This window comes from Ustilaginoidea virens, chromosome 7 (genome assembly GCF_000687475.1).
Source record: "Ustilaginoidea virens chromosome 7, complete sequence".
Lineage (NCBI taxonomy): Eukaryota > Fungi > Ascomycota > Sordariomycetes > Hypocreales > Clavicipitaceae > Ustilaginoidea > Ustilaginoidea virens.
The window spans coordinates 687,773-700,078 of record NC_057322.1 but is presented as its reverse complement, the minus strand read 5'-3'; the positions used below and the strand labels follow the sequence as shown (position 1 = coordinate 700,078).

Below are 12,306 nucleotides of genomic sequence, written 5' to 3'. Positions count from 1 at the left end.
ATAAATGCCGGAATTACTAATAAAATTGTAGTGACAAAGGTTTGGCGGCTGGACCAGTTGCTAAGGAGGTATCTGCTTGGTATCTACATATCCAGAAAACGTTGGGTCCGTTCTCACACTTTCCACATGACTCCTGACAATGCGAATGGCTCGCCCATGTGACGACGGCCTTGCAACATCTCGTTGAGTACCGAGTACGTACGGAGTACATCGAACGTTACTCCCTGCTATTATGAACAGCAAGAGGAGCAGCGAGACCAGGTTTGGCCATCGGGTGCCTTGGAAACGCCAGCAAGTCTCCCACCCTGGCTTAGCTGCTGCTCCCAAATCCTAAATCCCATCGTCCTGGTCTTCGTGGTTGTCCGTCTTGTCCGGTGACGGCCATCATCGCAGAAGAACACGGTGGAGGGCTGCTCAACCGGTTCAAGCCATCATCTCAAAGCCAAAAGCTTTGTCGCCCTATCTTGGGCAATGTCGCACATGGCCTTGCATTCGATCAGCTTCAAAGTCTTGCGCAGTCAAGATTGGCTGAAAGGGAGAGGATGGGGATGGGTAGGCACCTGCAATGCTGCATCGATTTCCTTTGAAAAGTCGCCCCGGTCAATCCGCACTCTCATGTCATGCATAATCTCCGGCCGCCCTCTGCCATTCACAAAAACAACAAATCTCAGGCCGGGGAATTTCTCCTCATACTCGCGATTGAGCTCAGCCAGCTGCTCGCCCTGACCTTGAAGATTTGCCTGCTCGGCTGCGGATTGGGCTGAGTCAACCTTCTTGGCCCCGAGACGAGGATGAGAAGCAACCACCGATAAGAGCGTAGGGTCGGGATTGTCGGGCGTAGACTTGGCGGCGAGGTCAAAGAGTGCCACGCGGCACTGGTCTATCAGCTCGGGATACGTAGAGTACATTGAGGTTTGAATGACTGGCAACAGGGTTGAGTGAATGGCGGCGCTCGGTTCAAAGAGCAGATCCAATGCATCGGCCTGAGCTGCTGCTGGCAAGGAGCGCAGCTGGCCGATGGGGGGAAGGCGCGACAGAGACATGATTTTTTTTTTTTTTTTTGCCCGGGGAGTTGGACTTTGTCTGTCTCTACGTGCCCAGTCTTTGTAGTCTCCAAGTCAGAACATGGGGAGAAAAAAGGGTCAAGTCGAATGTCAAGAGAGACATGACTGAGCCGAGAAGTCGTGATTTCAAGCTACCAAGTAAGGCTGCCTGTCCGCCCGTCGGTCAGTGGGAAAGCTGCTAACCGGAGCTCACCGGGGACTTGTTGACCCAGACGTGCAAACCACTCGCACAGAAGTAGGTGCTTAGTTTGTCCTTCCCAAGAAATGATTTTTTTTCCTTCTGTTTTTTCGGCTCTCTCTTCTATGTTCATGGAGGCCAATTAATAAGTTTTTTTCTACCAGACAACATGTGCATTGGAAAGAGAAATAATAGAGATGGCGCAGAGTTGCACCGCGCACGTGACTGCATCATATCCATGTTTGCTTTGCGAGAGGCAAGTGCAAGTGGATCGCTCCTGTCGCGCATCCCGAACAGAAAATCTTGGTCAGGAACCCTTTGGACGACTCCGGACCACTCGACGAGACGCGATTGTTGGAAGCTAGGAAATAGCTCGACACATCAGCCGCGATGCTTTGCGGAAGTAGGGACTCTCGCAGTGATGCTAGTGGTGCTGGTGATGCTAATAGCCTGTGCTAGTTTCTGGTGAAGCCCCCCAAGAGCCGGTTGTGTCCAAGAAATCCGGTACGTCTCGGGATCTTTGTACTCGAAGCGACAGCCAATGGGCTCCGACTCTAACGGGAAGATCAGGTGTCTTGTACGAGAAGCGACTCATAGAACAATTCATCAGCGAGAACGGAACAGAGCCCACAACTGGCGAGGCTCTCACAGCCGATGACTTGCTCGCCGTCCGGTCCTCGCGAATCGTCCGCCCTCGCCCTCCCACCTTGACATCGATACCCGCGCTGCTGGCGACTTTCCAGAGCGAATGGGACAACCTGGCTCTGGAAACCTACAACCTGAAGGAACAACTCGCCCGTACCAGGGAGGAGCTGGCGACGGCTCTCTACCAGCACGACGCCGCCGTTCGTGTCATTGCGCGTTTGACCAGAGAGAGAGACGATGCCAGGGACTCGCTCAGCAAGGTTTCCGTCGCTGGCCGCGTAGATACTGGCGATTCCATGGTCGTGGACAGCGTCCAAGGACTACCTGATGCGCTGGTTGAGCGAGTGGAGGAGGCCCACCAATCGTACGTGTTCTGACGTTCATTCTACATTGCACTGTCGGGCCGCCCTCGAACCGAGTTGCTAAAATTTCTGACGAACTGTAGCTTATCCAAGGGCCGGAAAAAGCGGTCATTACCCGAGGATTGGGCGAACTCGGAAGACCTCATGTCATTTGGCGTGACGGCCTCGAACCCGCTTCCTGTGCCGCAAGCCACCTCGATCGACCTCGAGGGCAACTATGCGGCATTGGGTGGTCTAAAGGGGGAAGCCGTGATTTACTCGGTCGAGGCTGATAAACTGGAGATGCAGCTAGCCGTAAACGAGGCAGTTACCAACACGCTATTGTCCGGTTCCAAGCTGTTCTTGGCAACGAGTCAAGGCAGCGTCAAGGTGTACGAAGCTGGAAACGAAGTTGCTTCCCTTTCGGAACATGCTGGTCCTGTCACGAGCCTCAGTGCTCACCCAACAGCCGGTATTTTGGGCTCCGTCGGCGCCGACAAGAGCATTGTGTTTTACGACCTATCTTGCATGGCACGAGCCAGCCGCGCTGATGCAGACGCAGGTATGTTTTCCCGTCATTCTCAATCTTCATCCCCCCCCCCCCCCCCCCCCGCGCGACTTTCCACATGCAACAAGCCCCAGATTTGCTAACGGTTTGCAGCTCTGACTGCTTGCGCCTTCCACCCCGATGGTCACCTGTTTGCGGCTGGCGCTGTGACTGGAGATGTTAAGCTGTTCCTCACGAAGAACCTGGAGCAAGCGGCCGTCTTCCAGTTGGGCGCCCCCATCCAAGCCCTCACCTTCTCGGAGAACGGCTTCTGGCTGGCTGCCACGGCCAAGGGCCAGACCACGGTTACGATATTCGATTTGCGAAAGGAGGGAGAAGCCGCCACCGCCAAGATTCTGGAGACGGGAGGATCTGTGCAGTCCCTGGCGTGGGACTACACCGGCCAGTATCTGGCGACCGGGGGCGCCTCTGGCGTGACGATTCAGCAGTACACCAAGTCGAGCAAGAAGTGGAGCGAGCCCTTTAGAAACTCGACGCCCGTTGTCGGGGTCCGATGGGGAGAGTCTGCGAAAAAGCTGGTTGCCGTCAATGGCGAGGGAGTGGTGAGCGTTTTCGGCGTCAAGGCCTAGAGGAGCCGGGGAGATGAACTTGTCGAGGGGGAGGGAGGGGGGGGGTGTTTCTGAATTACTTCATGTCCAGATCAAGGATGCAAAGTATCTCGTGTCCAAAATCAAGGCTTTGGTGTCCACAAACCAAGGGTAGACAGACAGCTACGTTAGGTACCTCCTAGTTGTGGCAAAAAAAAAAAAAAGATAAACATCACTGAGGCGCATGGGTTGTTAAACTTGAACTTGTTTCTCCTTGATTCCTTGATGTGATGCAACTTTGACGCCCTGCAGTCTGGCATGGCAGTCTGGTACTTACCTTAGGTGCCTCAGGTAGGTTAGGTTAGGAGGTACCTTGCTTGGCTGCGAGCTGCGAGCATACAACTCCGTACCCCGCCATCATCGATGATGGGCTCACTCATGAGCGGACCTGGGTTGCCCAAAAAAGGCGGGGGTTCGTGCTGTCTGGTCGCCTCAGTGCTGCATCGTGGAAGCACCAAAGCACCAGATACCAGATGCCAGGCGCTTTCCGAGACCACGAATCCAAACGCCGAGGCCTTGGTTCTTCTAGCTGTTGACCCCGTCTGCCCCCAGCCACCACCAATGAAGAAGAATTCGAAGCCCGCTGCAAGTGGAGCGCCAGCAAGGGAGAAGTTTGACCAGACTCCAGTCATGTTGCGTCTGCAACCAGACAGACACCTTCCACCTTCCTTCACCTTGGGACGCCACCACCTCGACCTCCACCAGATTGACCTCCACCAGATTGACATCCACCACCTTGACCTCCACCACCTTGACCTCCACCACCTTGACCTCCGCCACCTTGACCTCCGCCACCTTGTGCCTACGCCGTGCTCAGTGCTCAGTGCTCCGTGCTCCGTGCTCCGTACTTCCTTCTGCTTCTGATCACCAAGTCCACAGCACTCGAACCAGAACCAGCAACGTACGGCCAGACTTTTCTCTCACGCCATCCCACGGCGGCCTTTTCCCCAGCAGCATGGCAACCTGATGTCTCGCCGAAACGCCGAAAGCTCCCAGGTCAATACACGATCCCACCAGAGAAGGGCCCTTCTGCGGCTCGATTTTTGCGGTTTCCACCAGACCCCCCTTGCCTTGCCACCGAGGCAAGGTGCACCAACCTGGCAGTCTCGGACCCTTGAAGCCAGGCATCTTTTGGAACGTTGCCACCCCAGGAGGAGTGTGCAAAACGATTTCGCTGCAGCCCTGTCTTGTACGATTTAGCGGCAGCCGAACGGACCTTGTCATGAAACGAATCCCGGATGCACCAGCCTAAACTCTCCTCCAAAACCCCTTGCTTCGGCCAAGCCCAACAATCAAAACTCACCGGGCTTGTAGCGTTGTCCGATCGAATTTCACGAATATGGCGAGAGTCGGGGACGCAGGACTCGAGTCTACCAGCGAGGATGATCTCGTCGAGGTTCGCGTCAACAACAGCTCGAACCGCCGCCGAAACGCGCTCGAGTCCTTGCTCAACCCTGCGCGGGATTCACCCTCATTCCCTCCCACGCCGCCCGCGAGATCGAGATCCCTGCGGCCGACGGTGCGTCTTGCACCTCTGCGCATGCCGCGGTCGCAAAGGCAGTCGCAGCCTCAGACTCCGCAGAGCACCACGGTCATCGACTTGACCGACGAGCCAGATTCGCCGGGACAAGCGAGGCCATCGCACCCGCCACGTCAGATGGCACGAAATCCCCGACGGACAGACTCGCAGCGCACCACGCCGCCGTCCTTGTCAAGGAGCGACAGTACCGCCATGGGACCCGAAGCCGGCGTCATCGACCTGACGGCAGACTCACCGCAGGGTGAACGATCGTTCGAACCCAGAGCCGCCAGAAGTCACCGAAATCACCTCCACCACCACCACCACCACCATCATCATCATCATCCTCGTCGACCTCGGCCGGTTGGGCGCGACGAACTGATCGAGCTGGAGTTTATCGACGCCGCTGGTGGTGACAGCTTTTACTCCAATATTGCCCGTGGAGTGCGACGCATGGCGGGCTTCCTGGGAACCGAATTCGCGGCAAGAGAATTCAACGTTGCTCCCATTGAGCTGCCACCCAGCTTCCCCGCCCGAGAGCCGAGTCCCAAGCCCCCAATGGAACCTGTGCCACCGGTCCGTGAAGGATTCACGCGCAACACGTCGTCTACGGAGGAGAAGGTGGTGGTGTGCCCGGCATGCAACGAAGAGCTTGCCTACGACGCGACAGGCACCACGGCACCGCGGGGCACCAGGAAAAGAAAACGGGCTCCCGGGGAGCATCACTTCTGGGCGCTGAAGAAGTGTGGCCATGTATGTGTGTGCGTGTGCGTTGGGGTTTTTTTTTTTTTTTTTTTTTTTTTTTTTTTATTTGGGGTCTCTTGTTTTTCCAACACGCAGCCCTCGGGCTGGGCTGAATGCAAGGCTTATGCTGCTTGTACTGACCAGCCGGCTGCAGGTTTATTGCGCCGACTGTTTCGAGAACCGACGACCAACAAAGGCGTCTCCAGAAGGAGTAGGCTTCCGCTCGCCACCGGGGAAAACGCTCATCGGCGCGCCAAACGACATTCGGTGCGCCGTCGAGCACTGCGACACCAAGGTCGCTCTCAAGACGGAGTGGGTGGGCATTTTCCTATAAACACCCTGTACGATGAAACGAAACCTCGCCAGCACCGGCGACCCAACGCCTGCTTCTCTGTTTCCTTTTTTTTTTTTTTTTTTTTTTTTTTTTTTTTTTTTGCCCTTCCCCTCTTGTCACCCTCTCTCTTTGTCCGTTTTGGGATACAGCATCGCGAGGCATGGTAGAGCGGAACAACATGGCACAATGGCGTTTGAGTGCGATATTTTTCGGTCATGTCCAGGAGGGAATGGTTGCAAGGATGGAGAGGATACAAGGATTGGCTGGTCTTACACTAGATGGCAAGGGAAGGCGTTGGAGGCGTCGCAACCACCGTGTTGGTTGCCAACCCTGGATTTGTATCAAGTTGCTATTGCTGTTGCTATTTGATGGTCCTGTGTGCGAATTCCGTCTTGCCCGTCTTGCGGCACACCAGCCATGCAAGGCGACGCTCTGGCATGGCGGGTACTTTGGTGATGCGTCAGTGGTTGCCAGCCCTAGATTTGTACTTTATCAAGTTGCTGTTGCTATTTGATGGTCCTGTGTGCGAATTATGCGAATTCTGCCTCGCGGCACACCAGGCAGCTGTGCTTGAACCTCCAAACGTCCCAGGTGCACAAGGGATGAAAAGTGCTGCCACTCCTAGTCCGTCCTGGACGCAGAGACGCATTGCGCGAATGATGTCGGGAACTGCCATCAAGGCCAGCTCGATCGACCCCACGCCGGATATAATGATGGCCGTTTTTTTCTTTGTTTCTTTGTTTCTTCTTTTTTTTCTTCTTCTTTCTGTGCGAATGATGTCAAAACTCCCATAGAGTCCAACTCGATCGATCCCACGCCGGGATATAATGATGGCTTTTCTTCTTCATCGTCCTTCGTCTTTCAAAAACCAAGCTCCGAGGCCAGCTCGTCTACCCACTCCCCCCCGTATTCCGTCTCCTGGGACTCCCGGAAGCACGGCTGCGCGTCGGCCCCCGGCCAACGAGCTGGCTCCGTGTTTCCCGTCCGGGCCGACGCCGCAGGCGAGCTTGGCGTGTCTGCCATCCTGGGCGGCTGCCGGTCTTGCGGGGGCACGGCTCGCTGCGGGCGTGAGGGCGATGGTTCGGGGCCCGCGGCTGAGAGGCTGCGCTGCCTGGCGGGCGCTGCGTTGGCGTCGTCTTGGAGCTCCCGCGCCTGCTGGGACGAGGTGGGGAAGAAGGCGTCGGCGTTGATCAGGATGGCCTGCGTGCTCGGCGGCGGCGGCGGCGGCGGGACCCGCGTCGGCGAGGCCCCTTCCTCCTCCTCCTCCTGCTCCTGCTCCTGCTCCTCCAGCAGGTCCGACCGGCCGGCGCGAGCGCACCCCCGCCGCGGCGCCTCGTTCTCCTTGTCCCCGCCGTCGCAGCAGGATCCTGGCTTGCCGTCGCCGCCGCCGCCGCCGCCGCCGCCGCCGCCCCGGGCGAAGCGCGAGATGGTGTCCTGGCTCGGGCGCACGCTGGCCAGCGGCATGCGCAGCTTCCGCCGGTGCGCCCGCTCGGCCAGCTCCTTGTCGCGCCTGCGCTCGCGGGCGAGCCTGGCCCGCGCGGCGGCCCTTTCGCGCTCGGCCTCCTTGCGGATGCGGTCCTGCTCGGCTCGGTCTCGCCGGAGCCGCTCGGCGCGGGAGACGGGCGGGCCGCGGGTCGACGCGCGGTAGGCGCTGCGCACCTGCTTGGAGGTCATGGGCGGCGCGGGCGAGGCGAGCGTCCCGCGCGGCCGGGGGGGTCGGCGACGACGGGCGGGACGACGGTGAAGGTCCTTTGCACCGGCATGGCGGGTGTGCTGGTCGCGGTGGCGGCCGCATGGGCGGGGGTTGCACTGCGTTGGGGGGGGGGGGGATGGATCGGTTGCCGTTTGGAGGGAGAGAGCAAGCTCGTGCCAGGCCGACTGCCCATCGTTGAGATGTCGCGCTGTCACGTGATGCTGGAGGTTGTCGCGACGACCCCGTCACGACGTGTCGATGGACAACGACACGGCAAGTGGGACGGAACGCCTTTTACACAAGGTGCATTATTTTGGATAGTTGTTAGATGAAGTAGCATGAGTACGTAGAAGATTCATCTTGGGGAAGTTGGAACTCGAGCAGTGCGGGCTGCAGCTAGCTAGCTCTACGGGCTATATTCCTAAGAAACAGAGAGAAAGAGAGAGAGAGAGAGAGAGAGAGAAACATGGACGGATGAAGCTGCTTCGACGGCCCCATCAACGCCGACAGCCGTCAACGCCGGCAGCCAACGGCCCTCGTCATGGCCTACTTGTCGAGTGGCTCGACCGTAGGGTCCCAGGCGCAAGGGCTGTACTCGTCCGTGGCCAGCCCCTCGACCTCGTCGTCCGTCAGCTCAAAGTCGAACACGGCCGCGTTCTCGGCGATGCGCGACTCGGTCGCGCTCTTGACCAGCGGCACCAGCCCCCGCTGCAGGCTCCAGCGCAGCAGGACCTGCGCCTCCGTCTTGCCGTACTTGGCCGCCAGCGCCGCGACCCCGGCGTCGCCGAAGCGCTCCCCCCTCACGATGGGGCAGTAGGCCTCGACGGCCACGCCGCGCTCCCGGCACCAGCGCACAATGTCCTCGCGCGCCAGCCACGGGTGCACCTCCCACTGGCCGACGGAGAGCACGCCCCCCCTGCCGGGCCCGCCGCGCTCCGCCTCCAGCGCGCGCACGTGCGCCTCCAGCTCGTCGAGGTGCCGGACGCCGTAGTTGGACACGCCGATGGAGCGGATCTTGCCGGCCTCGACGAGCTCCACGAGCGCGCGCCACGCGCCCAGCCGGTTCTCGCTGCCGCCGTAGGGGCAGTGGATGAGCACCAGGTCCAGGTACCCGAGGCCCGTGTCGGCGAGCGCCGCGTCCACGAGGCCGACGGCGCTGTCGTACGAGAGCGGCCAGCCCTTCATGGGGATCTTGGTGGTGAAGAAGACGTCGGAGCGGGGCACGCCGGACGCGGCGATGGCGGCGGCGCAGGGGACCTGGTTGTGGTACGCCGACGCCGAGTCGATCTGGGGGGGGGGGGGGGGGGGGGGGGGCGGCGGCGGCTGTGAGATGGATGCCTGCGGAGGAAGGGAGATGGGGCGGCGGCACTTACGTGGCGGTATCCGAGGGTCAGGGCCTTTGCGCAGGTTTCCGTGGCGGACTCGACGGGCCTGGGCAGCAACGGCGGGCGGGCAAGGTCAGCACGGCGGCGGGTCGTTTGGGGGGGAGGGGGGGAGGAAGGAGAGAGGTTTGCTTTCGTCGGATCGGCTCACAGTTTGTACACCTTGACGGCGGGGGAACAAAGGGAGAGGACGTTAGCGGTCGCTTCATGGGTGTTTGCAACGGGCTTGCGTTGCGGTACATACCCCGAAGCCCAGGACGGGGAGCTCATAGCCCGAGTTGAGCTTGACGGTGGAGTTGATGGTGAGCTTGGACGTCATCTCGGTAGAATGATGGAGACGGGTTGGGGGAGCAGGGAAGCAGGGAAGCAGGGAGGCACCCGGGCTGAATGGCAACGACCGAGGACGACGGCTGCGATGCTTTGAATAGTCTGGTCGGGGATGGTCCAAGTCGTCGGTGCTGGGTGCCGCGTCCTGGTCCTGACGTGAGCGGCGGGCAGGAGTCGTTGTGTGTGTTGCGAGGCAGGCTTGCTTGCGTTGTTGCGTGTCTGGGTGTCTTGCGTGGTGGTGTCTTGTGTGTCGTGTCGTGCCGTGTCGTGTCGTGTCGTGTCGTGTGTGTCTTGTGCTTGTCTTTGGTGGGCGGTTTCCCCCCCAAGCATCATCCTTCACGTCTGGGTTGTCTCACGCACTACCAACTGCGCCGGGTGTCTCGGTCGTCAGCCATGCGCTAGCCTCGGAGCGTTGATGCTGACGACGCCCTCAACAATTCCTCTTGTTGGCCGTTTTCCCACCCCCATGGCCCTCGTTGCCATCTGCTGCTCCCCCACCACTCTGAGGTAAACGCCGGGTTATCGAGCGGCAGCAATCGCCGATTGCGGAGGTAGATGGACAAGGAGTGCGTCGTCCCCTCGTCGGCATAAGCATGATGCTGTACTGTACCCCCGCTCAGTCAACACGTGCAGTAGAGGGTTCCATCGTACTTCCAAGTCTGGGAATGTATGTATAATGAGATGGGGTAGTAGTAGTAGTAGTAGTAGTAGTAGTAGTAGTATGTGGTATAAGGTGTGGAGACTTTCTTTCTTTCACTTTTTTTTTCTAATTTTTTCCTTTTTCTTTTTTTTTTCTTTTTCTTTTTTTTTTTTCCCCCTCCCCTGGGTTCTCCATCAGCATCGAGGCCAGGCAATACGTAGCAAGGAACGACATCAATGGCGGCGGGTTGCATCACAGTAAAACTAGGCGGATGGCTTACTCCTCCACCGCATGGACTACGCACATTTTGGAAGCAGCATCTTTTCGTCTTTTCGTCTTTTCATTTCAAATACCCCCCCCCCCCCCCCCCCATCCCCTTCATATTACGCTGTCTAGCATGCCGTCATCTTCTTCCCCATCATCACCTCCATCCTCAATCGGTGCGTCTTGTCCTTCCGCCTCTTGGTCATCCTCGTCCAGCCCCAGCATGGGGTAGTTGAGCATGGCGGCAATGTCTCCCATCATGCCCAGCCTTTGGCCGCTCTCGTGATCGCTGCTCAGTATCCGCACCATGCCGCCGTCCGCCTTGACCTTTTCCACCAGCGCAATGTACTTTTTCCGCGTGGCCAGGTCCTGGCTTCGGAACAGGGAGTTGTTGATGAGGAGGACGCCGCCGCCGGGCCCGACTGCGCCGTCCGCGACGGCCTTTTCCACGACGGCCGTGCCGTACCAAGCCCGTCCGTCGTCCTTCTTCAGCTTGTGGAAGAAGTCGTCCATGTAGTGCGCCTCCCTGGTGTACTTCATGTCCCTCATCCTCGCCACGACCTCGGGGCTCTGCAGGACCTCGTTCAGGCTGTGCATGTGGCCCGAGTGGGCGTGGATGACGGTCGCCAGCCGGGACATGGCCATCAGACCCTTGTCCGACCTGTCCCGGCCCTGCCTCATGATGTATTCCTTAAAGTCGGCGGCCACGAACCCCGGGCTGGCCAGCAGCAGGGGCCGCGAGCCGGAGAAGTCGACGGCGCGGCGCAGCGAGGCCAGCGTCTTGTCGAAGAAGCGCCTCACGCCGGCGTCCTGGTCGGCAGCCGAGTCGCGCTTCCTGGGGACGACGCTCTCGACGCGCGTCTTGACCACGGTGCGGTGCTGCGTGACCAGGCAGATGTGGGCCAGCCCTTCCTGCATGACGACGGCGGCCAGGGCGCCGTTCTTGTCGTCCGAGAGCGCCTGGGCCAGCGTGCCCTTGGACACCGAGTCCCAGCCGTCGGGCTTGGTGACGGAGAAGTCGCGGTTGACCTCGATCTCGAGCGTGTGGTGGGCGCCGCGGGCCACGTACATGTTCTCGTTGACCACGACGCCCGACACCCGGAGCGAGGATACGGCGGGGTCGAAAAAGGTCGACTTGACCTTGACGGTCAGGTCGGTGTGGACTCGCTTGGCCGTCGAGGCGCCCGTGTCGTCGTCGGTGCAGACTATTTTGCGGACCGCGTGCCCGTTGACCAGGTCGCCGGGGACAATGAGATTGTAGGCATGCCACTGAGGAAAGAGAGAGTCAGAGTCAGAGTCCGTTTTGCTCAACACCGCAAAGAAGCGTTTCCAGAACGAACCATGTCCTCGGGGTCTTCTGGGATCAGAGGCACCTCGTTCTCGTCGCCGTCGACCGTCTTCCGCGTCCTCAGCTGCATGGTGGACTGTGTGGGCCGCGGCAAGTTTCCAGCGAAAGATGCGGGGTTTTGTCGACGCACAAGTCGGCGCCCGACACGGCTTGGTCGCGGGAAGACGTTGGGAAGAATCAAGATCAAACGGCAAAGGGTGTATTGCCGGGAATGTAGTGCCGGGGTGGGGACGGGTGGGCAGGTGATGTCAAAGTCGGGGATGAGGCCCGAAACCGTCTGGTTGCTGCGTAGTGGGGGTGGCGTGGCGCGTGTGGCGGCTGGTGAGCCCAGCGCTGGAAAGTCGTGGGTTGGGATGCTGGGATGTTGATGTTGCACGGGTGCCTACTGCAATGATGAACAAATTCGCGGTTGCGGTGGTTTTGAAGAAAAAAAAAAAAAGGAAAGAGGAGGAAGAAAAGGCCCAAGATCTGTCCTGCTTTATATCCCCCCATGCCCATGGTAAGCTTTTCCGAACACTCGCCTTGTCAAACTCACAATGGTATACCGCTGTTCGCCCGGGGTACGCAACGGAGTAGAGTTAGAGTTGATGGACGACGGGAAAACTCCAATGTTTCCATTGACGGTACTGAGTACCGAGTGCCGAGTACGGAGTACGTACTGCCGCACTTGCT

At 59.2% G+C, this 12,306-nt stretch overlaps 8 protein-coding genes across 8 annotated transcripts; 3 read left to right on the top strand and 5 right to left on the bottom strand.

Moving 5' to 3' along the window:
- Positions 1-431: 431 nt before the first annotated feature.
- On the bottom strand, positions 432-1,043 carry UV8b_07813 (uncharacterized protein; the record flags this gene model as incomplete). Its single annotated transcript, XM_043145310.1, has 2 exons — positions 432-485; positions 561-1,043. 2 exons carry the CDS (start codon positions 1,041-1,043, stop codon positions 432-434), a joined length of 537 nt encoding a protein of 178 aa, XP_043001245.1.
- A 589-nt stretch (positions 1,044-1,632) lies between these two features.
- On the top strand, positions 1,633-3,365 carry UV8b_07812 (uncharacterized protein; the record flags this gene model as incomplete). Its single annotated transcript, XM_043145309.1, has 5 exons — positions 1,633-1,645; positions 1,702-1,746; positions 1,813-2,251; positions 2,333-2,790; positions 2,890-3,365. 5 exons carry the CDS (start codon positions 1,633-1,635, stop codon positions 3,363-3,365), a joined length of 1,431 nt encoding a protein of 476 aa, XP_043001244.1.
- Positions 3,366-3,575: 210 nt separating this feature from the next.
- Positions 3,576-4,340, bottom strand: UV8b_07811 (uncharacterized protein; the record flags this gene model as incomplete). The annotated part of the gene is made up of 4 exons (XM_043145308.1): positions 3,576-3,629; positions 3,734-3,966; positions 4,058-4,185; positions 4,252-4,340. The coding sequence occupies 4 exons, from the start codon at positions 4,338-4,340 to the stop codon at positions 3,576-3,578; spliced, it is 504 nt and encodes a 167-aa protein (XP_043001243.1).
- Positions 4,341-4,722: 382 nt separating this feature from the next.
- On the top strand, positions 4,723-5,980 carry UV8b_07810 (uncharacterized protein; the record flags this gene model as incomplete). The annotated part of the gene is made up of 2 exons (XM_043145307.1): positions 4,723-5,655; positions 5,801-5,980. 2 exons carry the CDS (start codon positions 4,723-4,725, stop codon positions 5,978-5,980), a joined length of 1,113 nt encoding a protein of 370 aa, XP_043001242.1.
- Positions 5,981-6,158: 178 nt separating this feature from the next.
- On the top strand, positions 6,159-6,494 carry UV8b_07809 (uncharacterized protein; the record flags this gene model as incomplete). Its single annotated transcript, XM_043145306.1, has 1 exon — positions 6,159-6,494. One exon carries the CDS (start codon positions 6,159-6,161, stop codon positions 6,492-6,494), a length of 336 nt encoding a protein of 111 aa, XP_043001241.1.
- Positions 6,495-6,841: 347 nt separating this feature from the next.
- UV8b_07808 (uncharacterized protein) lies at positions 6,842-7,654 on the bottom strand (the record flags this gene model as incomplete). Its single annotated transcript, XM_043145305.1, has 1 exon — positions 6,842-7,654. The coding sequence occupies one exon, from the start codon at positions 7,652-7,654 to the stop codon at positions 6,842-6,844; it is 813 nt and encodes a 270-aa protein (XP_043001240.1).
- A 565-nt stretch (positions 7,655-8,219) lies between these two features.
- UV8b_07807 (uncharacterized protein) lies at positions 8,220-9,374 on the bottom strand (the record flags this gene model as incomplete). The annotated part of the gene is made up of 4 exons (XM_043145304.1): positions 8,220-8,960; positions 9,047-9,104; positions 9,207-9,217; positions 9,300-9,374. 4 exons carry the CDS (start codon positions 9,372-9,374, stop codon positions 8,220-8,222), a joined length of 885 nt encoding a protein of 294 aa, XP_043001239.1.
- Positions 9,375-10,400: 1,026 nt separating this feature from the next.
- Positions 10,401-11,704, bottom strand: UV8b_07806 (uncharacterized protein; the record flags this gene model as incomplete). Its single annotated transcript, XM_043145303.1, has 2 exons — positions 10,401-11,555; positions 11,627-11,704. The coding sequence occupies 2 exons, from the start codon at positions 11,702-11,704 to the stop codon at positions 10,401-10,403; spliced, it is 1,233 nt and encodes a 410-aa protein (XP_043001238.1).
- Positions 11,705-12,306: the final 602 nt, after the last annotated feature.